We start from the raw sequence: 23,461 nt of genomic DNA, 5'->3' as shown, positions 1-23,461 counted from the left end.
GGAGATGGTGGTGAGGGTTTGCGCAGACATCGTGCAGAACAGGGCTTCCTGAAACACGTGACCCACTCCGTTCTTCGTTTCTGCACAACCTTACTATTTTTGGGTGCGTTTTGGCCTGACGATTCGTTTGTTACGAGTGAATGGAGGTGTCTGGTCTCACTGGGCTGGCTGGCTGGCTTGCTGGCTTGTTAGATTGCCTGGGTTTTGCTGGGTTGGTAGAGAGGTTTTGATTGGTTAACGTGTTGAATGCTTTTGCTGCTATAAGTGGCTGCCAGGAGTTGAAAACCTAGGGATTCGGGGATAGGCTTGCTTTTATGGATTGGGGAAAATACTACGATGGAGGATAGGAATGGTCGTCGATGAAGTAGTCATGTACTATTATTATTAGGGATAGGAAGGATATCTTTGTCAATCTTTGGATTATCTTTCAGTATTGATAGGCTAAACCTGAATTTGTGGGATATGGTATGATATGATATAGAACACAAGGAAAATCCGCTAGACGAGATATGAGAATGAATGGAAAATGAACACACACAGAATAGGAAACAATGACAGCCGGGTCCTGTCCGCTCAATATAACGCTGTTGGTATATCATGATGTATGCGAGAATTCCAAACGAGAGGTATCGAACATTAAAATGCAGAATGCTAGTTCAGGACATCGAGTAATACATCATGATCGGAGAATGGTAGGTGAATGAAGGAAGGAGATAGAGGATGAAAAGGAAAAAGGGAAATAGGGAAGGAAGGGACAAGTGAGTAAGAAAGGATTGAATGAGGTTCGTGATTTGAGGATGAGGATTAGAACATGCCTCCATCCATGGGAATCTTTGGTGGTGGATATGAAGGAACGGCTGGCGGTGCCTCAGACATCAGGTGTTGAAGCTGCTGCCGCGCCTTTGCGTTCAGGTTGCCTCCCTCGCTGGACGTTTTGCGTAGTCGGGCACGGGATCTGGGCCGCTTCTCGCCATCGTCGGAGAAATTGCTGGTTTCTTCCATCATGGCTGCGTCGAGCGATGGCGCATACTGCGACTCGTGTCTTTCACCTTTCAGGGCGCCAAGGATAGTCTGTGTGGTGGTCTGGCGGCGGCGGCGAGGGTTCATAGGGGGGACTGGAGGCGTTTCCCTGCCATTGCTCAAGCTCGCGCCGGGAGGGAGACCAACGGTCGGTACGTTCGAAGTGCAGGAGACAAATCTTGGTTCGGAGATCAGCGCCTTGGTGACTGGTCGCTTGTGGAGAGCGTTATGACCCGGAGCTCGCGGGGGAGGTGCAGTGGTAGAGCTATTGGTGGTCACCGGGGTTAACGAATGGCCTTGAGACATATCCTCCAAAGGTGGTGTGGCATTGGCAGAATAGGGGGCGATAGGCGAAGGCCGTGGGGCAGCAGCACCGATCAGGGAGGTAGTGCTCGCAGCTGGAGCTGGAGGATAAAAGGGGCGTTCGTGGTAGCTCGAGACCGCAGATCGACTGTCGCTACGGTATCTTCCAGAAGCGGCAGAGGCGGACCGATCGTACGTGACGGGTTCGCTAACTTCGGCAGAGGCACGAGTGGAAGCTGGGACAGAAGCCAGACCATGTTGGTCATAATCAGGGAACGCGTACGGCCTATGAACACCGTGAGCGACCTCTTCCAGGGTCTCCAGTCCATCTCTGTCTCGCCGCGTGCGACTCTTGGAACGACCAGAGGCATCCGAGGTCGAACGGTCCCGGCGAGAACGGAAGCTGGAGTGCGGAGATGCACCGCGGCTGCGGCTAGACTCGCGGGAATCTTCCTGGCTGCTGCGCCCGAAGACTTTGGAGCGGAAGGATCTTTCTCCAGCGATATGTGGCGAGCTGGAGTTGGAGTGCTTCGCAAAGTTGAACGATGGTCTCTCCTCTTCTTCGCGCCACATGTCGTCCGAGACCAAAGCCGGGGTGGATGCATTAGCAAGGTTGAGGCCCCTTGCACCCTTCAGATGCTGCTTCCCTGACTTGTTCTTCAGGAAGGCAAAGGCATTTCCGGGTTTGCTTGGGGTGAAATCCGGGGTCTGACGGCCTGAAACAGGGCTGGCCGACCGGCTTTCTCCCTCTGCAAATCCTCGAAGCTTCTCCTGCACTTTCCTGCGCCTCTCGGCCAACTCATTGGCAAATTCTTCGCGCTCCCTCTGTGTCTCCGTGCTACCTTCGCGTCTGTGTCTAGCAATAAGCTCGTTCTGCCAGTGTGCACTGTTCTGGGCACCCGCATGGTTCTGCAGAACCGGCTCCTCTGGGATATCGGTGTCGGTGGGCTTTGAAGGAAGGCCAGGAGAAGGAGGCGGGTAAATGGACGATCTGTCACTGTTGGATCGCAAGTGAGTACGAACGAGGCCGCTCAGACCCAGGCCGGCCGGTCCCAATGTGGGTGAATCGGGCTTCTCAGGAAGGCCATCATCATCACCGAGTCCACTCTCAATAGTTTCATTTTCCGCGATAGGCTTCAGGTCACCAAGATCCGAGTACCTGACTTCAGGCAAAGGGCTCCGGTGCTCACTAGTGGGAGTGGATGGTTTGGAGGGTGTCTCCGGCCGAAGCGCGGGGTGGATCTCGTCAGTGGCGTAGCGGGAAGCACCGCCGTCATCCTCCGAGTCACTAGGACTGGGGTTGGAGAAGAACGTGCCATTGTCATTTCTTGTGGGAGGGGAGTTGACCGCGGATCGGCTGCCTGGCCGTTGAGCTTCGCTATAGTGAGAAGATGCAGAGCCTGGTCTGGACGCATAGCTCGTGTTGGAAAGCCCTCTGGCACGGCCGGCGCGCTCTTGGGGGATAGCCTGGACAGGCAGGGGAGGTAGTCGCCCTTGAGGCGGCGCGCTTCTTCCCTGATGCATTTGCAACTGACGTCGTGTAAACTGGCTCTCATCAAACATGCTGTTGGGTTTGTTGAATAGGCCGGCTGCTGTGGCTTTCCCATGGTCTTCCGGGTTCAGAGCGGCCATCAGGGGGGCTTTATCCTCATTCTCGCTGGCGGGAGGACTCAGCGGAGGGGCACCGTACGCAGAATCTGCTTGAGTTTGCGGTTCCCTGGGATTCAATCGGGCAGACTGTTCTGGCGACCTGGGCAGCGAGGGAGGGCTGGTCGGCCGCGAATTGGTGCCGGCCGGTTCGGCAATAGTGAGTGGCTGCAGCCTGTCGCGTAAGTTCGTGGCGCTTCTAGAAAAGGCACGGTTCAGGGGAGGCAATTCTGGACCCGCTCCGCGCTGGCGGCTCAGGCTTTCTAGTCGTTGCAAGGTGGAGGTCTGCTGGTTCTGCGCTGACTGTGCCAAACCTTGTCCATACAGACGGCGGGCTTTGACCGAGCCACGCTCAGGAGCCATGTTCGGCACTGGCGGCTTAGACTGGGAGGCTTGCGTGTCCGCCGAATTTGTTTGCGACGGAGGTGCGATGAAAGATTGCTCGTCGAAAGATGTTGCCGCTGTTGATGTACGCCCATTCGAAATGGGCCCAGATGCCGTTGAGGAGAAAGTTGTTCGCTTTGTGGAACCAGCGCTCGATAGTGCATCCTCTGATTCCTGAGTCGGACTGTCCTGCGGTATGTCCTCTGTCGCCGCATTTTCGCGCTCGGCTATCTTCAGTCGTTGAAATGATGACATGGTTAAATCATGGTCATATAGCGCACGGCCCCCCATTCGTCCGGATTCTGTGTTCCCTCCTGAGGTCGTCTTGGAGGAGGGAATCTTGTACACCTTTTGTCGTCCACCGAACAAGTTATTGCCCTCAGCTCGACGAGCCCGGCTCATAATGCTGCCCTGCTGGGAAGGATCGTCGTCCGTACCATATCCATTATTGCTATCCGAGGCGAGAGAGTGAGTGCGCCCAAGGTTCATCGACGGCCGACTGCCGTCAATGGAGACCTCGTCAATGTCCGACAGGAGGCTGGGGTTGTGGCCAAAGAGGTTCAATCGCGAAGCACGCCGGGGGAAGAGCACACTGTCGTCGCTGGCTTTTCCGATCATTGATTCTGGATCGTCTTGTTCCCTCAACATGCTGAATCGTGCGGATAGTTTGGGCATCAGGAGACTGGTGCGAAAGTCGTCGGTCGAGGGCAATGCATTGGAAAGGTCGAAGTCTTGCTTTTCCTCGGGTTCCTCCTTCTTGGACTTCTTTGACAACATAGAGCTGAGGCTGACCGAGCTGGCTTCGGAGTACTCGCCATCTTCCCTCACCTTCTCCTTCTTTGTCTTGCGAAATCGGTTCATGATGGTGTGACGGCGGTGTGTAGAGAGCGACAGTCAAGGCGATCGTAGGGGGTGGAGATCCGACAGTCGAAGTTCACAGTGTAAGGGAGTGACAGCCGATCCGACACCTACACCGAAGAGCCAATCCTGGATAAGATCCAAGCCGTCAGATATGCTGAGGTTGCACAATGGAAGGGTGCTCAATGGGTCTTGAACCTACCAGGTGAGCTAGGACGAGAGAGAAATGAGCGAATGGATGGGACGAGGGTGATGGTGGTGGTGGAATAGCTCGAGGAATGGACGCTATTCCAAATTCCCGGTCATCCCCTGGGAATGCCAGTGTAACGGAGGAGAGGTTGAGCAAATTGCCAATAGTAAGCGTCGCTTGCCGGGTGGGCTGGTTTTAGGTCGATAATGCGCGAGAGAAATAATAATTGCTAGCGATGAAGATACCAAGTCCAAGAACTAAGGATAGATGCTAATATCGGTCGGATTGGACAGAAGGGGCGTCTGCATGAGCCGGGTAAGGAATGTGGCTGCACCGTCGACAGCGGAAGCGGAGTAAGTAGATTATTACTATTTGATGCTGAAGCCGGTTGGATACTATCCGGTGGAGAGTGACCCCCAAGAAATTGATTGCTGGAGTCGATAGTTCGAGGGAACGGCGTTGAAAGTGCAATTGAATAACGAATGTGGTTCCGGTAATATGGAAGAGGATGAGGGGGTGAAGGGGAAAGGAGAGACAGTGACCGAAAAGTATGCGACGCGAGAAAGCAATGCAAGAGAGAAAAGAAAAGAGAGGAAGAGAGAGAGAGCTGGAGGAAGGCGAGAGAGTAGAATGGAAAATAAAACAAAATGGGAAAAATAGAGCAACGATCGCTTTGGAAGGTATGGAAGACTAGAAAAAAAATGAAGGGATCTGGATTCCTTTCGATCGTCATTCTGGTTACCCTTTATTTTTCTTGATGGAGTTTACTGTATTGGTCTTTTTTGTCCCCAATTTTCTCATCTTCCACATCTCAGGTCCCAAAGTATTATTCCATTTTCTGTTTTCTTTTTTTCTACTGCCTGTTTAATCAAAGCCAATGATTTGACATTGACTCAATGGGCTACCACTTTTCAGACTTCTCTCCGTCCCTCACAAGCTGACGGGGGGAAGCAGAAGCGTGGAAAGTGGATTATGATTCTGAATGACTGGATTGAATTATTATTATTATTTTTATGTGGGATCGCATCATTGGGGCCCAATTGGCCAGCGCTGCGATGGTCGCTGGAACCCAAAGCGGATCGACACGAGATTCGCTGGCCAGTTTTCCAATCCCATTTCAATGTGTCTTTTTCATCTTCCGACGGCCGAATTTTCAGTGCAGCGTGGCTGTCCTTATAATGTTATTTTCTTTTTCTCTTCTTTTTCTTTACTTGTTCTTCACCGCAATTGATAACCAATCCTGTGAAGAAGTTCCTTGCAAAATAGCTACTGCTAGTTACTTCTTAACCTCGAATTTTCAGCCAGCTGGAAACTGGGGGCAGACCATATTAATTCCCCTCAGGCACCGACTCCACTTGTACTCCGGTGCCTGGATCATAACAGAACCCGAAACAGATTAAACTGTCACGAAATCCATGGATGAGTCTTGTCCATACCGTACGGTACCGCCGACCAGGACCCAATTGCCCCTTGCAGGCTCCACCAACCATGAAATGAACTGCAAATCGGATGGAGCTCTGGTCACTGGGTCCTGGTCGGGTACCTTACTTACCACTCCTATAATCCTATTACCGTATTGTCGTCCCTGGAACTGGCTGGGAAGGAGGTTACTTACTTAGATAGAGTACCTGCCAAGGTTTGTTTGTTTCTCTTCTCTTACTGATGACAACTAAACAACCACTTCTCGCCGACTTTCCTATAATTTACTACTCATGAATGCCATTTTAACTTTGGGATTGTGCAACAAACAGCAATCTTAATGTCCCTCTCTTTCATCATGACCGGAAACCCAATCTCGTTTACGGAAAGTAAAGACAACGAAAACATTTCACTTACACAATCATTTATGACCGCGTCTCACGGGATGTGGGCCGATCTGGGGCTGAGGGCTGAAGCCTAAGCCTCAAAAAAGTCCTCGCGACCTCGAGTACTACTGACTTAAGTAGTTAAGTGGCTAGTATTGCTCAGGGCACCCTTCACTTAACGCTGTGATGTGCACCCCCCTCAAACAAACTTCATTGGTGGTGTTCTGAAATCTAGTGAAGCAACTGCTGCCTTCAGGGACCCTCTTCATCAGGCAATCGGGGGGCGCTACCTTCAGAGGCAAAAAGTCTGAAGCGACCAGCTGAACTGGGACTTTCTTCCACCTCACCCTCGCGAGAATATGACCTATCTATCGGATGCTGTTTCATGCCCTTTGAACTTTATCCCAAGACCGCTAGAGGGGTTCCGGAAATTTGGACGAGCGGGACGATCATCTCGACTGCCGTCGGGTAGACTACACCATGTCACCACCATCATATTACTGGATCGATAGTAGGATTAGTCGGAGGTGTCTGTCCCCACGCTACTGTCGACGCGAGTATTTGATATCATCGGCATTAGTAGACGGTTATCGCATCGTCCTAGATAGACTCACGGACGCAATCGGAGTACATGGCCTGCAGTCCTCCTGCATGGACATGTATCCGATGCAGCTAGTCGCGATCAAAGCATACGAAGTGCTCCGCAATCTGAGCTCTCCTCCCGTGCCATACCAATGTCAAATACTGATTTAGATACTGTAAGTCCGGAGTACTCCGTGGAGCGCACCCAGTGCCATAATTGAACATGCATGAAATAGCGCATACCCCTCTTTGAGAGAGGGGGCAAACAAGAGGTCCAGCATGACTCGCTAGCCAAACAGGGCCATCAGCAAGGCAAGTTTTAGCAGCATGGGGATATAACCCTGAGGAGCACCTTAATCCGAACCGTCTCTCAAGAAAGTTCAAGCTCCGACAAGTGATAGTCCTGACTAATCACACTGGGAACCGGATTCTCGTGCGGACCAGGCGGCATGGTTCATCAGGCTTTTGGTTAAGGTGGACCGGTTTGTGAAGTTCGAGATCCAGTACGTCATCCACGGTCTCCATTGATATTCCTGGTGAACCTAAGCATTTGGTGGATGCTTAAGAGAATGGGGGATAGCAGGACAGAAAAAGTAGAGTGACCGAGTCAGGGTCACGGGTCTGGTTTCGGGAAAGAAATTGACAGCCGTTGGATGGTCGAACCTACTTTGGATTTTGATGACCAACTAGCTCTACTTTTACCTCCTCCTTACGGGTATGGTACCGCCTTTATTCGGATGGGGCTTTCCCAGGAGAGAGCAGCCTCACCCCGAAGGGAATTAAAGTCCAGTCACAGGATCAAGCCAGCAGTCAGACTAGCAGTCTGTCAGCCAGCCAGTCGTGCCCCTGACTAGACCATATTTTGGTTAGTCATTACGCCCAGTGGTACGGAAACTATACACTACTGACTGATAGTACACAGTAGAAAAGGAGGAGAGAACATTAGAATCTTCGTGAGCACACAGTGAGTATTTGCAATGAAGCTAATGGGTAAGATTTGTAGAAAGAGTCCGGTAGTGGCAGACCAGACGGGACTTGGGCCGGATTATCTCCGCTCGTTCGGTAGAACTCTGGCACAGACAAACAAACAAAGAAAGGCACAGGCACGACGTCGGTGGGTGCACTGCCATAATCATTCATCTTACTTACTTGGTTTAGCATACGCGGCATAAGATAAGAAATAATCATAACTGGAGTAAATCATATCGACTATAGTCAGCCACATCATCATGAAGTCATTAATCTCGTCCCCATCCCGCGTCTCCATCCTCTCCTGCAGCCTGTCATCTCATTCATCTAGTATAAACAAGACAAGACAAGAACCAGCAGATGCTGCCAAGGTCAAGGCACAACACCCCCATCTCTTCCCGCGCTGGAATTATCGCTAACCGGTGGTGGACCAGACCCAAGAAAGGCCCAACCAAGAATCCTCGACTCCTCCCGAGGGTTCCAGATCAGTCCTTTCGACCTTCCCTTAATTAATTCAATTTCCGAGATCCATAATGAAGAGGGGAAAGAAGAAGAGAACAGCATTTCTGACTAATCCCATTCAACCTAGGTTCCAGACATCCACTAACTTACTAACTAACAAACGAACGAACAAATAATTTCCGCTATTATGAGCGAGCATCGGCCACGGCTCGAGGGCTTTTCTCGTTAAGAAAGAAATATTGCGAGGGAGAGGAACCAATCCATCCCCGATCGACTGGGTCCTGGGGATCAAAATCGTCCGCTGCTCAAGCTTCGCGCGGAAATAACTTCTCCTTCCAACCAATCGGCCGGTGTTTCACTTCCAGCGGGGGTTAGAGATGCGAGTTCCTTTCATATCCCCAATGCCATCTACCTGGTCTTGGTCTGGAACTTTACACATAATTGAGGAGAGATGGGCTCCTGGAACATCCTAGTGTGATACGCACACCCTGATTGCCGAGTAATAACAGTCCAGCCTTGAATCCGGCTCCTGGCAAGGCTCGTCTGATCGACAACCACACCATCACCACAAATTGTTTTATCAAGGGGCATCGCAAGGCGGATCTCTATCGAACAGATGGCTGGCTGGCTGGCTGGCTGCCATGGAGATGTTTACTGCAAAGGACAATGGGGTTTTCTATCCCACACTCGCCCTTGCAGCACCTAAGACATTGTGCACGAACACAACATCGTAGGAGAAAAGTTAGAAGAGCTGCTGCCTGCAGAGCTGTGACACTTTGCGTGTGCATTGAACGCCGTAGACAAAACAGACGGTCATGCACATGACGCCATCCGACCGCGGTGTAACCAGTAACCACTGACTTACAGCATCTTCTTACAGTAACTTTAGTTAACAGCCAACAGCTCAAAAAACATCAACCCCTCTCGGCATTACTAATCCGTTCTCCGCACCGAGCCGGGCCTTAACAAAACAAGCTCCAACTCTGGAGCATCAAGCTCAAACATACCAGCTCTCAATCTTCTCTATCAGCTTTCCACTAAACCGATATAGCTCCAGCTCCATCTAACATATCAATCAATTCGACAGATCCATCACCACCATGCAAGTCCTCCTGTTAGGCGGCCACGGCAAAGTAGCCCTGCAACTGACCCCGCTTCTCCTCGCCCGCTCCTGGAACGTCACCAGCGTCATCCGCAACGCCGAGCACGAGAACGAGATCCTCGCTCTAGGCAAAGGCGCCAAAGGCAAACTGAACGTCCTCCTCTCCAGTCTCGATGATGTGAAAAGCGACGCCGATGCCAAGAACATCCTCGACCGCGTTTCCCCAGACTATGTCGTCTGGTCTGCAGGTATGTATAATGCGCCAAACCATGCAAAAAAGCCGTGGTTGGGATTGAAACATACCCACAATCCTATTAAGACAATCTGCATCATCATCCTTCACCCACCCCCTGCACACCTGCAAGCCCAGCTCATATCCACACATCACATCCAACGCCCCTCCCAATCCACTCATCCAACGGTCCCCCAAAATACACACCACCACCACCACCACCACCACCCAAACTAACCACCCCTTTTACAAAAAAACCATAGGAGCCGGCGGCAAAGGCGGACCCGCACGCACGCACGCCATCGACGAAGTAGCAGCGAAGCACTTCCTGAGCGCCTCATTTTCGCACCCGAGCGTACGCAAATTCCTCCTCGTCTCTTGGATCGGCAGCCGCCGCAAGCAACCCACCTGGCTATCGGACGACGAATGGACGGGTCTCCAGAACGTCTTCTATAACGTCCTCCCCGCATACGCCAAGGCCAAGCTCGAAGCGGACGAGTACATGACTGCGCTGGCGGCGGCGCGCAAGAAGCTTGTTGCTGCGGGGGCCGCGCAGCCCCTGCAGGCGATTAATCTGCGACCGGGGACGTTGACGGATACGCCTGCGACGAGGAAGGTGGATCTGGGGAAGACGAAGAAGGGCAGGGCCAATGTGTCGAGGGAGGATGTGGCCATCGTGGCGGATGCGCTGTTGGCGAGGGATGATGTGGATGGGTGGTTGGATTTGTTGGAGGGAGAGGAGGATGTGGAGGTTGCTGTTGAACGGGTTGCGAGGGAGCGGGTGGATGCTGTTGAGGGCGAGGATGTGGAGGGGATGGTGAGGAGGTTTGGGTTGTAAGTCTTCTCCGTATACTTATGATATTCAGGATGATGCTATATTCATGATAATGATATTGAAACGAATGTTAATACGACTAAACCAATTCAATCAATTCATTGTTCCAACACTACTCCGTAGATAGTAGCATTATCATAGTATCCAAGACCAAAATGAATAGGAAAATAAATCTATGTACACGACACATGATCTATCCACAACCCAAGACATCATCAAGAACAAAACAACTACAACTTCGCCTTGGGCCCCGCAGCCCCAGCCCCAACGCCCTCCTCCTTCGCCTTCTTCTTCAACAACCTCCTCAAAATCTTCCCACTCGCACTCTTCGGAATCTCCTTCACAAAGTTCACGCCCCCTCTAAGCCTCTTATGATACGCCACCTTCCCATCCAACCACTTAACAATATTCTCCGCCTCTTGCGCAGCACTCACCCCGGAGTTCAAGCTCTTCGCACTCCGCACCACATACGCCAGCGGCACCTCGGTACCATGGGCCTCACTCTCGACCCCAATAACCGCGACATCATCGACGGCCTCATTATCGACCAGAATGCCCTCCAATTCCGCGGGAGCAACCTGGAAGCCCTTATACTTGATGAGTTCCTTAACGCGATCCGTGATATAGAAGTTGCCCTGGGGGTCCTGATACCCGACATCACCGGTACGGAACCATCCGTCCTCGGAGAGACATTCCGCTGTGGCGGCGGGGTTGTTGTGGTAGCCTTGGAAGACGTTGGGGCCGCGCATGTACAGCTCGCCGACCTCGCCGGCGGGGACTTCAACGGGTTCGGACGCGTCCTCGGGCATGGTCATGTACTTGGCTTCCATGTTGGGGAGGAGTTTACCGACGGAGCCGATGGTGGAGCGCCATTCTTCCCAGGGTTGGGTGTGAGTGGTAGGGCTGGTTTCGCTGAGGCCGTAGCCTTGCTTGATGCCGCATTTGATGCGGGCGTAGACGGCTTCGACGAGTTCTTGGGTGAGCGGGGCGGCGCCGGAGTTCATCATGCGGAGGGTGGAGAGGTCGTATTTCGAGACGATGGGGTGTTTGCCGAGGAGGAGGACGACGGGGGGTACCACGTAGCTGAATGTGATGCGGTAGTTTTGGACGTGTGAGCACCATTGCTCGATGTCGAATTTGGTCATGACGTAGAGGTGCAGGCCTTTGTGGATGGTTTGGTGGAGGAGGCAGGTTAGGCCTGTGTTGTGGGTTAGTTTTTAGTTGGTTTAAATGGGTTGGGGGCGGGAATGCGAACCGTAGATGTGGAAGAAGGGGAGGAAGGCTAGGATGCGGTCTCCTGTGCCATCTACGCCGCCGTTCCAGGTGAGGTTGCCGGCTTCGCCTTCGGCGAGTTGGAGGATGTTGGCGACGATGTTCCGGTGCGAGAGCATCACGCCCTTGGGGACACCGGTCGTGCCGGAGGAGTAGACCAGGAAAGCGAGGTCGCGGGATGGGTTGACCTTGGGTTTGCGGAAGCGAGTAGCGCCGGAGATGTTGCGGATGGAGGTGAAGTGCTTGATGCGCGCTTGGGGGTCGCGCTGGTCGCCGATGAGGATGATTCCGTCCTCTGGAATGCCGGCTTCCTTCGCGGCCGCGGTGGCTACCGGGAGGAAGGGCGCCTGAGTGATGAGGACTTTGGCGCCGGAGTTTTTGAGCTGGAAGGCCAGCTCCTCGGCTGTGTAGGCTGGGTTGGATGGCGACACGATGCCGCCGGCCCAGATGGCACCCCACATCACGGCTGGGGTATCGATGCTGTTCGGGGTGAAGAGGGCCAGGACGTCGCCCTTCTTCCAGTCAAAGGTGGCCTTGAGGCCCTTGCCGAAGGTGAGGGCGGCATCTTTGACTTGTTGGTATGTGTAGGATCGCTGTGTGTCCGCATCTTGGTAGATTACTGCATGATGTCAGCGGGGAATTTTTGAACGAAGTATACCGGCCGCGCAAGTGGTTAATTTGATTATAGTACTTCGCATGGAGTTTTGTGATGATCGAGAGGTGATATACATACCCTTGTCATCTGGAAAAGGCTTATCTTTGCGTTCGAAGAGAAAAGACCAGATGTCAAGGTCTGGAATGTCGACGGGGGGATAGCGTGAGGAGACGGGCATGGCGGAGTCGTGCGGGGAAAACGCCTGGGGAAGAGGAGAAGAGGGAGGTCGGGGAATTAATAAGGTAGGGTTGTACAGGAATGGGCGATCACGAAGGTAAAAATAAGGAGGGGAGATGGTCTTTAGTAGTATATGTGCCCGTCTGCGAGGGATGAAGGAATGAGAGAGGAATGGAATGATAGACCGCTGTTTAAAGAGAGCGCAGGGAGCAAGTTGCTCGGCCCTCGGCACTGCAAAAGATAAGCCCGCAAGCCGGGGTTTGGGTTAGTGAACGCTTGTTGGGGTAGAAAAGTGGTGGAGAGTCGCCACGGATCGCCGCCGCCCGTCTCTCCACATCCACGCCGAGGAACTGGCCGGCATTCGGCAATCAACGGCCTTGAGTTCCTTGGACCATGGCTGGTCTTTGGGGTTGACCACCACAGGGATTTCAGGGGTTCGGTGTACCCGAAGATCGATCGAAAGGCGACAAGCATTCATACCACCGATCTGGGTCCTATTTGTCAGATCATCATCACACAGTACTAGTATCACAGTAGGGTGAATATATATCATTCATCGCAGTCCATCACACATAACCACTGGTAGTGATACCAGACATAAAATATATACATAGCTCATCATTACCCGCAATAGTCACCCGTTCCTCGTGCTTCTCGAGCGATTTCTGATCACCGTGATATCCACCTGTTTGGTGATTACGCGCCCACCAATCCGTTCCCGCTCCATAGGATAGCTGCTCAGAATATATTCTCGACTGTGTGGTGGCGGTGCATCCGCCCAGGTGCTGTATTCTGCGCGATTGGGAATTGGCGGACTGATTTTGTATTGTGAGCCGACTACTCGCGAACGGTTGCCACTCGAGATATTTCGGACAGACGCGATAATCAGGGACCGAATGCATGGCATAGAGGCCGTGATGATAACCAGGTAACACTCCGCCAGCGCCCATCGAGTGAGTTGCACCGTCACTGCGGTTGGGTCGCCACGCTCAGCGATAGATCCCAGGTGGACGATTCGCATGATCGAGGCCACCATAGCTCTGTGAGTGTGCAGTTAGCGACCTGAGATTATGTGTAGGCCACTTGTCGAAAGAATACGAACACTAAACCAAAGCCCATCAACACGACGAGGCTTATTTTGACGCGCAGTTTCAAGCTCAGGCTCCAGAAGGTGTAGGTTGGGAAGACGGCGAGGAAAAGATCGGATGCAGTATTGATCGCTTTATCATACCTGTCAGTGTCCTCGTTCTTTCTGGTTGGGGTCAATCAACATACAGCACTGTACATAGCCGTAGATACGCTCGACGTTTGGATCCCAGCATGTCGTGGTCACACGCACATCCCACAGAGAGTTAACGTCCTGACACTGCGCAAGGATGGTAGCCACCGAGACAATATTGATGATGATCTGCAGCGCAAAGATGAACCACAGGATCCATCCTAGATACCTCTCTTGACGTAGGATATTCAATAGGTAAAGCGTAAAGGCAGCTCTTCCAGCGCCAGTGGCGATTATCGATAGACATTGAAAGCCCGTGTAATACTTCAAGGCCAGCACCTGATCTGCCTGGCTCAGGAACCAAAAGTGTCGCCCGTAGCCATGGGCAATAGCCAAAGTGATCATGATGGATGCCGCCAGAGCTAGTACCTGATGCGCATTAATCAGCTGAACATGACTTTCGCCCATTTAGTGGAACCAACCAGCGCACATAACATAGCCGTGTCATTCACTGCATAATGTCGAATGCGGAGTTTGGCAATGACTCGCAGGATCATCACCAGGATGGCGATGGCCGCCGCCGTCCAATTGAGTGCCAGAATACCGGGACCTGCATTGTATGATATTGACTGGAATGACATCAGCAGGGTATTGCGATAGAATACCGGCTGTAGTGGCTGACAGACTAAATAATATAGATAAAATAAAGGCCAGACAGGCTTCAATAAAAGTGGCCAGCAAAGGATAAGTAATTTCAGGTCAAGTCCAAGAAACAAGGCGAATGGAAAGCAGGCCAGCTGCCACGAGAAACAGCAGATAATAATAACCAGGTTGTTTGCCCCCCACTATAAATAAGCATAATGATGGATGGTAATGACATTTTCCACCGGGCCGTCTTCTGCCCTGTCCGTTAATTCCCATCCACGGAGCCTTATCTAATTAGAGTTGGCTCCAATCAACATGGGCCGTTCTGCAGCTTCCTTCAACGCGCGTTTATGACCGTCGACGGATGGCCGCCGTTCTCCACTCGCACCAACTGGGAAGCCGAGCATGTCCATCATTTAGTCTATAGTGGGTTCGTTCCACCGAAGGGACAGTCCCTCAATGGGTTTGAGGGTCCAACTTCGGATTACTGTAAGTGGTGTCAACGAGAAGACTCAGAGTTCGTTGTTCTTTATCACAAACTAATTTCGTTACCTAGAATCCAGCAGAAATAAGTATATATAGCAATCGAGTCCATCTGATCCGATAGAAGGTTCTGATTGCCTCTGGCTGCTTTGCAAGGATGCTTCTTAGTTCAAAGTCAGCCATCCCAAGCGGATATAACTAGGAGCGGTGCGGAACCCGCCATGATTCAAAGCAATCAAGTGTCCCTAGTATTCGTGTCTGTGCAGTGCTTAGAACTAAGCTGAATACTTCATGTCGATCATTCAGGCCAGCAGGACCGAGCGTCGCATGGCAGGAGCCTTCATTTTACAACTCTATAAGGCAGTGTGAATATAACCCCGCAGGCTAACCCAGTTCCGTTCACGTAGAACTGATCATCAACGACCATGACTCAATACAAAAGACATGATTATTTCCCGGCAACAGGCTACCTTGCACGGCTCGGATGTAATTTCCAATCCAGAGCTCGGCGATGGCCTTCCTTCACAATCCGCCAAGCCGCTCCGAATAACGTGCATCAACCTATATCCACCAGAAAAGGAGATGTTCGCTCTAATGCTCCAGCGAGGTTTGCCTGATAAGGTGTAGCCTCCGCCGAAGGTGGCATGAAGTCGTTTCGATTCAAGCCGTTCCTGAAACTCGGCTCGGCGCGTCCGCCGTCCTGAATAGTAACAAAGGGTTTGTCACACCGAACATCAAGGTATGTGCATGGTGGACCCTTTTAAAGAATGAGTATCTCCACCAGCGCGAGGAAAAGTACCCTCTACAGCGTCGGCGAGGTTTCTTAAACAAAATAAGTTATCATCACCCTACCAAGTATACAACCTCAATGATCAAAAAAGAATGCCGTCCGGAGCGGATATGCCGGAGCGGACATTTCGAGAATAACCTCTAAAATGCAAGTATAAAGCCACCGTCCATTACCTACACCAAAAGTCTTAATTAACTACCCCGCGCAGGCCTACGTACGACAATTAAACTTGCCGTCCACGCCCCACGGTGGCACTGCCCACCTCGGTATAAGGCCCGTCACTAAGCCCTGACTGTGCACGTAAAACAGCAAAGGATTCTTTAGTCCGTGCTACAAAATGCAGGAACCTGGGCCGTGGCGAGCCATAGCGGACACTAGGAAGCTATACACCCAAGATTGATAGGAGTTTTAGTGGGACGTTCCTGTCGGCCATTACTATCATCCTGATCAGACCAGAAGTTGAAATTGAACAAGGAGGACGGCTTATTGTACCCTTCCTTTTTGACTGCGCTTATTGTAGACTACCTTTATGCATCGCAAGGAAAAGTTCAATCGACCCCTTGAATTGCAGTTATTCCCCATTACGCTTGTGCAAATCACCAGGCCCCGTTATGAAGTAATACTTGAATCTGATGTCTTCTTCTGGCCCCATATAATATCCAGAAACCTAGTGACCCTTAACATCACCCCATTTAGTGCTGCTGACCAACTGTCCCATAAGCAAAAAGAGGGGGGCGGAGGGTGTGAGAAAAAGAAAACTACGGATCCCACCGCGACTCGAACCCCCTCCCTCTACAAACCACACCCGAGACCTCAAAAGCAGCATACCTCTCAAAAGGCGTCCGTAAAAGTTGCAAAAAAAACTGGTAGCTTCTCTTTGATTGAGCGTGTCATCCTTAGTGCAGGGGCCATGCTAATCTTCTCTGTATCGTTTCAAATTGACCAAATGCCCGAAGGCACCAGTTACTTCTTTACTTTGGATTATATAGGAAGGGTGGGTAAAAATGGAGGGTTCTGATTGGTCGGTTTGGCGAGGGGGCGGGAAGGGAGGAACATCAAATCGGCCGAGGTACTGCACCTTTGGAGTATACTAGCCGCAGATACTGCTTTGCTACTCATTGTGTATTTGTAGTGACCAGAGGGCTTGATTCTGCGATGATTAGGCTTGAGGTCGCGGGATGAAACATCGTTTTTGTTGCATTGAGGTGAAAAGAATTCACCCCTGGATATACGCAAGCTTGAATGCTACACTACAGTGTACAGTGCGATTATAATGCACATCAGATCGTATTCGAAATTGGTAACTCTGTGATAGTAGTTATACCTTGCTTCCAAATGACAGCATACTAGAGAAGAAACCCTTGAAGCAAGGCACGCAGTGAACATATCCAAGCTTATAAGCAATTAAACGACCGACACCCGTGGTCTCCAAAGGAGAAACTCTAACCAAACAAGAAGCCTATCTTATTGATCCACAAAGAGTCCATTTTGCCAGAGATGCCGTAAATCCGACGATTTCTAGCATTTGGGTCACAAGACGCCCAATTCCAACCTCCCCTGCGCTTGAATCTCGTCGAACATGTAGAGTCAGTCGACGGCATTTGCTAGGGCTGTATGCCCGTTTTGCCGGGGGGGGGCTTGTAGGACAGTTTTGGACGCTGCGAGTGCGAATGTGCCTGTTGTTTCTTAGTGCTTGGTCGGTGTTCGATTGTATTTCGCCTTCAACGGTACAATTACATATAACCATGATTTTATTTAAAACTAAATCAAGTTGTGCCTGGGTAGAAGTCAAATTAAGAAGAATAATGAGAAGTTGCCTACGCCCCAGCGGCGGCCACCAATTCCCCGAATCTCGTACCAGATGCCTCTTTTAGGGCTACCGGATTCCCTACCTCAACGACCTCCCCGCGGTCCATCACCACTACCCGATCAAAGTCCATGATCATCTCGAGCCGATGGCTGACCGCGATGATGGTGTACGCCCGGAACTCTGCCCGAATGATCTCCTGCATCATCTGCTCGGTCTCGCGGTCCACGCTGGAGCTTACCTCATCGAGGAGGAGTATTCCCCCCTCTTGCGCTACATTGTTGGATCCCGCATCGTTGGGGAAGGATAAAGACTGTGCACGCTGCCGAATCTTAGCTCGGAGGACTGCCCGTCCCAGCGAGAAGAGCTGCCTCTGCCCAGCGCTCCAAGTCCCCGCCGTGACTGGCGCGAGCAGCCCCTCTGCCCGTTCTTGCACGAATTCCCACAGCCGGACCGCTTCTAGAACTTGCTGACATTCCGCCGGAGTTGCAGTGTTGGTTGGGTCGAGATTCGCCAGGAAGGAGGAGCCGTCGGGCAGGAAAACGGGGTCCTGGGGGACGGCGATGAGGCGTTGGCGGAGAGTCGCGCGGTGGATGCGGTGCAGTGGGAGTTCGTCGATCAAGACCGGAGCGCTCTGACGACCTTGGTCATCATTGAGACTGCTGCTCTCATGGCCGATTGGAGGAGAGGAAAGTGGATCGAGTAATTTCAACAGGAGAGCGAGGAAGCTGGACTTGCCGCTGCCGGTGCGGCCGCAAATGGCGACCTTTTCCCCTGGGGAGATGGTTAAAGTGATGTTCCTCAAGGCTAAGGTTTGTGGCTCAGTAGTGGTGGCACCAGAAGTTGTTGCCATGCAGTCGGAGTTGGACTCAGAGTCAGATTCAGACACGCTATGGGTGGTGGATTTGTACTGGGCGGATACACCGCGCAACTCGACCAGCCCGCGATCCGGCCAGTTTGTGTCTGGGACGATGTCCTCCTCTCCGGGACCGTCACGGTCCTCTGGCTTGACAGTCTCGTTGAAGGTCTTCAGTCGTGCGATCGCGCCGATGGAGGTTTCGAGTCGGGTGTAATAAATCACGATCCCGGATAGGCTCTCGCCGAAGGTCATGAGCGAGTACATGGATGCACCGGCGAAGGCCGAGTTGGAATGTAGCCGGACGGCCAGCGTGGTCAGGACCGCCGCGATGACCATCACAACAAGATTAAGCACCAGATTCAGCCACTCCTGGATCATAAGAAGGAGATACGCCGCGCGCTGGCTGGAGTCCACGAGACGGGCGTTCTTGTGGATGTCCTCCGGGACGAATCCGAAGGCGCGCAGCGTGGCAATTCCTTTAAGAGTGTCAAGAAAATGCGTGTACAGCGGGCTCTTGGCCTCCAGGTCGAGCAATCGTAGCTGCCGCGACGTACGGAGGTAGTATTTCTGCACGAAGTAGAGCAAGGCGCCCAGGATCGGGTAGCTGATGGCTAGGTAGACGGACGAGGTAAGCATCACGGCGGCTTGGCCAATCGACTGGAATACGCAAAAGAGGGTGTTGAGGGTCGCCTCGGGGAGTTCAGTGTCGATGAGGTTGAGATCCTGAGAGAAGAGGTTCGTGACCACTCCGGTGTCGGTATTAGTGAAGAAGGCGAGCGGGGCACGAATCAGGGTACGCAAGGCTTGCTGATGGAGATTGGCGCCGGCTTTCTTTACCGAGATAATGAAGAGCGTTACCCCTAGGAGGAGGAGGGCGAGGATGGCGCAGACCTGCAGGAGGGCATAGATGCCCGCATAGTAGGAGTGGGAGTGCGCAGGATGGACGGAGTCGGTCGCGTCACTCCAGTATGTGAGCCCTGCATTGATACAATGAGTTATTAAGGACATTGGAGATGGAGGGGAGCAGCAGAGACGCACAGATCGTTGGATAATTGGTGAACAGACCCCACAGGGCCGCAAAGAAAAGACTACAAGCCGCCACAAACCATCCCATGCTTTTGAGATATAGCTTATAGACGGTGGCGTCACCTACCTGCCGCGCGGTGGCCACAACTGGGGTAATTGGGGTGGATGATTGCGTGCTGTTGACAGTGATCTCATGTTGGAGTTTCTTGTCAGCCTCCGCCTGGTCTTTATGTTCCTGATACGGACCAGGACCAGGCTCATCGTCAGCGATATTATTATCCTCGCCCTCCTGCTTCAGTCCCACCTTCAACCGCCGAACATAACCCGGACGGGTGGACAAATCAATGAAGGTGCCTTGCTCTTCAACGGTGCCGTTTCCGAGGACGATGATGTAGTCCGCGCTTGGGAGATGCCGAACACTATGGGTGCACAGAACCACCGTTGATCCCCGTTGTCGCAGGAGACCATCTGATCCAAAGACCTGTCGAAAGACTTTTTCCTCAGTATCAGCGTCCAGGCCACTAAACACATCATCCAAGACCAAAAGGTTGGATGGTAGGTATAGTGCTCGCGCAAGAGACAGACGCTGTTTCTGCCCGCCCGATAATGCTACACCATCCGACCCGATGTTCGTCTGGTCCCCCTGGGACAGGGTAGCGAGGTCGAAGCGCAGGGAAGTGGCTTCAATGACTTGGTCATACCGCTCGCGGTCAAAAGGGGCAAATCCGACGATGTTCTCTCGGATTGTACCGTTCCACAGAAAAGCAGTTTGTTCACAGAAGCCGACGTGGCGTGGGGAAGTTTGCATAGCGATGCTACCTTGGCTGAAGGGCATCTCACCTAGAAGGGCCTTGCAGAATGTGGATTTTCCTGAGCCAACTGGACCGACGACCATCGTGAGGGACGATGTGGGAATTTGAGTATGGATATTATTCAGGACAAACTTGTCTGGTTTCCATCCAAAACTCGCGGCTCGGATGACGATATAATTGGAGTTATTCTCCAAGCCGCCACTCTGGGCTTCTATAAGGGGTTGCCGATAGTCCCGACGAGGCTCCAATTCCAAAAATGCCTGAATCCGACCCAGGCAGGCCAAGCCTGAAACCAGCTCTGGGACGGACTGGAAGAGCTGCGCCAGCGGCTGAGTCAACAAAGTCAGGAATGAAAGACCGGTGAACATGGTCGAGGCATTCAGCGTCTTTTGGGCAAACGCGAAGGTTAACGGAGGGCTGATCAACTGCGGTATAAATGCGAAGACAGCGGCGATGATCATGATCCTGCGGTATCGGACACCAGCGGCGAGTTCATCGACACGCAGCTGCTGCACATACTCCGTCACGGGACCAGCAAGACCGGATACCTTGAGTGATTTCATGCTGGCAATGACGGTGGCTGTAAGCCCGACTCGCTTCTGGACCCCAGACATCCAAGACCGCTGTGAGTCCCCAGTGTAGTTGATTAGAATTCCTAATCCAACGAAGCAGACTACCACCACGCCTACAGGAGCAACGAACACGACCCCAAGTTTCCGATAGAGCAGCCAGGCGGCGAGACCAGCCTGAATCAAGCTTGCCCATGTCTCGTGCACGAAGCGAAGCCCCATTCGGATGCGTTCCATATCGGTGCTCATAAGTGTCAGCGCAGCGTTATCATCACCTGATCCCATCCGAGCTCTGGTGGCGGCTTTAAACGTCTCAGTGACTAGGATGGAGCGGGCCATTGTCCGCAGTCGATGGTGGCAGTACCAGTACAAGCCGTACGAGATTGCAATCCCGGAATAGATGAGTATGGCAGCGCCGATAAGCCCATATCCCACATCTGGACCGGGCTCCGATTGAGACAAATCGTGACGAGGCTTTCGATGAATAGAGGTTGGCAGATGTAGAACGCAATCAAAGCCGCCCTCGGAGGAATAGGAAGGAGTAGTTGCACCCAAAATGTACGTACTAGCACCTTCAGAAGGCCGAATTTATCCCCCTTTAACTTGGTATAGTCCATTTTTCTCGCGAATTCCTCATGCAGGGCATGTGCGTCGAAGGTACTGTCAAGGGGGTAGAGGCTTTCGATGGTGAAGGTATGTCTATACCCAGCCAAGAAGAGCTTGTTCAGCCAGAAGAAAACACCTAGGGAGAATATCCCACTCGTCTCCTCGGGGCTGTGTTTCGTTGCATCCCAGACTACCCATTTCGCCTTCTGGCAGGCCTCTAGCACCAAGATGGCGGTCTTCAGCCCGACCGATGCACAGAATAAATTGCTATATACGACCTCGGAAATGTAGTCTGACGACAGGAATAGAGTCCTGGCTCGGGCAATGTCCAGGAGTAGAGTAAGAAACAAGTAGCTGTTCAGCAGCATGGAGGGTCTAGGGCTGCGGCTGTGGTCCACCATACTCACTGTCAGCATGAACAGGGCTGATAGCAGCTGGAGAACGGAAGAAGCGATAAACATGCGGCTAATGTGAAAGAAGCCGACCGCGGCGAGTATGAGGAGAGCAAGTTCTACGGCAGCGTAGATTACGATGGCCCCCTAAGCAGTCAGTAGGCAGAAACCGTTTACCCAGTAATAGAGGACGTACTATCTTGATGAACTGCAAGACGGGTGCATTCACCACGACGGGCCTGCGTATCCCTGCTAGAGTTCGCCATAGCGACGATGGAATAAACAGGATGGAAGGAATAATCGAGAAAAAGAGAGTCTCGAATTGAAGGTTGAAGTCAAATTGCTTTTGGTCGAAGTGGAGCATATTGCCCTCCCCATTAGTGAAGGGCATTTTGAGAACGTCGGATCCCGCTCCTCCGGGTCTCTACTCCCTGGGGGAAAAGAGAAGGGGAAGGAAGAGGTTCAAGAGCTGACGGTGAAGCTGCGTTATAAGTGCAGTCGCTAGCGCACACGCCATTTTGTCCAGCGAGGATGCAGGGGTAGTATGCCTTATCTGGCACTTGCTATAGGCCGACGGAACATGGCGCCATTAGTAGTAGTACCTTTTCCGGCACTAGATTAGGATCAGAACAGTATCATGAGTCGTGTACTAGATAACAGTAGTCTCTGTAGTCAGGCACTTACTTGAAATTAAGACCCCCTTAGGCACATATCGGGCAATTCGTGCCCGTCAGCAGCGTCTAATCCAGCTGTAAGCCATCGAATGTCAGCCACAGACTAGTAGCAAGTGCAGCTAACTAGAGAGATTTGAGATAGTACATTGTACTCTCCGATAGTCTAGCTTTAGTTTGAGAAAAGAACGACCTGTGCGAGGAAAAGGAACAAAGGGAGAACGTAGATTTCCTTTCTATAGTTTCCTTCAGAATGACTACCTTAGGTCGGGGAGTTTCATGATTACTTATATACTACTTCTCCTTCCCTAGGGCATGCACGAGAGATGCAGTGATGTCCATGCTGCTGGGATAACTGGCATGAGAATCCGGGCATTTCATCGAGTACTTCACATGATGTAGAAAAGGAATGAGTCGTAACCTCGAAAATATCTAGTATGAGACTCGGTACTGTGCCACTCAGCTGCATTTCGACCACCTCGGTAGGAATTGAACATTATTACTTACATGACGGACATTTACATTTATAGAAGGTTACGGCATGTGGATATACTTCGTTGAGAGTTGTATGGGGTTGGAAATAACATAACTGGCTAGTTGATTCATGGAGCCCCTGTCGCATATGCATTGCATTGTTCGGGATTTCTGCATATGAACTTTATGTGTAACGTTTATGAGCTTATTTGATGGGGAAGTCATAGCAGACAGAGGCTGCGATATGTATATCCTTTTCTTTTTTCCCCTTTTCACTATCTTTCTTTTTTGGGTTACAATGCTAGGGACAGAACAACCATACTCGTACGAGGCCTATCGGCATAAATGCGTAGTACTTGATATGATCGTAGACTAAACGCCACGCCACTTGCAAGAGGGAAAGAAGAAGAGTAGGGATAAAACCACATGAAACACCAATAATCCTACGATACTTTGCATGATCGCCATAATTTCGGGGAAAGCCGAAAGTGTGGAATAATGTCACAGCCTCCGCGGAGCCGCGCTGAGTTTCCGCTTCGGTATGCTTGGATCGTGGAAATATCGTTTTATGCTGCAACATCTTGTGGATACATTTCAAGTCCGCGGATCCCAGTA

General features: G+C 51.8%; 6 protein-coding genes across 6 annotated transcripts; 1 reads left to right on the top strand and 5 right to left on the bottom strand.

Annotated features, from left to right (window-relative positions):
• Positions 1 to 701: 701 nt before the first annotated feature.
• BO85DRAFT_158730 (uncharacterized protein) lies at positions 702 to 4,423 on the bottom strand. Its single transcript, XM_025654215.1, has one exon. The coding sequence runs from the start codon at positions 4,213 to 4,215 to the stop codon at positions 805 to 807; it is 3,411 nt and encodes a 1,136-aa protein (XP_025511081.1). The 5' UTR covers positions 4,216 to 4,423; the 3' UTR covers positions 702 to 804.
• On the bottom strand, positions 4,424 to 5,224 carry BO85DRAFT_158729 (uncharacterized protein). Its single transcript, XM_025654214.1, has one exon. The coding sequence runs from the start codon at positions 5,133 to 5,135 to the stop codon at positions 4,632 to 4,634; it is 504 nt and encodes a 167-aa protein (XP_025511080.1). The 5' UTR covers positions 5,136 to 5,224; the 3' UTR covers positions 4,424 to 4,631.
• Positions 5,225 to 9,038: 3,814 nt separating this feature from the next.
• Positions 9,039 to 10,428, top strand: BO85DRAFT_453243 (uncharacterized protein). The gene is made up of 2 exons (XM_025661011.1): positions 9,039 to 9,570; positions 9,818 to 10,428. Exons 1-2 carry the CDS (start codon positions 9,321 to 9,323, stop codon positions 10,390 to 10,392), a joined length of 825 nt encoding a protein of 274 aa, XP_025511079.1. The 5' UTR covers positions 9,039 to 9,320; the 3' UTR covers positions 10,393 to 10,428.
• Positions 10,429 to 10,461: 33 nt separating this feature from the next.
• BO85DRAFT_481227 (acyl--CoA ligase) lies at positions 10,462 to 12,762 on the bottom strand. Its single transcript, XM_025663048.1, has 3 exons — positions 12,395 to 12,762; positions 11,645 to 12,280; positions 10,462 to 11,587 (listed from the first exon to the last, which is right to left on the bottom strand). The coding sequence occupies exons 1-3, from the start codon at positions 12,492 to 12,494 to the stop codon at positions 10,620 to 10,622; spliced, it is 1,704 nt and encodes a 567-aa protein (XP_025511078.1). The 5' UTR covers positions 12,495 to 12,762; the 3' UTR covers positions 10,462 to 10,619.
• A 288-nt stretch (positions 12,763 to 13,050) lies between these two features.
• BO85DRAFT_472021 (uncharacterized protein) lies at positions 13,051 to 14,353 on the bottom strand (the record flags this gene model as incomplete). The annotated part of the gene is made up of 4 exons (XM_025662528.1): positions 13,051 to 13,533; positions 13,596 to 13,741; positions 13,779 to 14,141; positions 14,195 to 14,353. The coding sequence occupies 4 exons, from the start codon at positions 14,351 to 14,353 to the stop codon at positions 13,128 to 13,130; spliced, it is 1,074 nt and encodes a 357-aa protein (XP_025511077.1). The 3' UTR covers positions 13,051 to 13,127.
• Positions 14,354 to 17,322: 2,969 nt separating this feature from the next.
• On the bottom strand, positions 17,323 to 22,092 carry BO85DRAFT_472020 (putative ABC multidrug transporter; the record flags this gene model as incomplete). The annotated part of the gene is made up of 4 exons (XM_025662527.1): positions 17,323 to 19,273; positions 19,335 to 21,177; positions 21,270 to 21,848; positions 21,898 to 22,092. 4 exons carry the CDS (start codon positions 22,090 to 22,092, stop codon positions 17,448 to 17,450), a joined length of 4,443 nt encoding a protein of 1,480 aa, XP_025511076.1. The 3' UTR covers positions 17,323 to 17,447.
• Positions 22,093 to 23,461: the final 1,369 nt, after the last annotated feature.

The sequence above is a fragment of the Aspergillus piperis genome, assembly GCF_003184755.1.
Source record: "Aspergillus piperis CBS 112811 unplaced genomic scaffold BO85scaffold_25, whole genome shotgun sequence".
NCBI lineage: Eukaryota > Fungi > Ascomycota > Eurotiomycetes > Eurotiales > Aspergillaceae > Aspergillus > Aspergillus piperis.
Note: the sequence above shows the minus strand (reverse complement) of the source record. Positions and strands in the feature narration are given on the sequence as shown.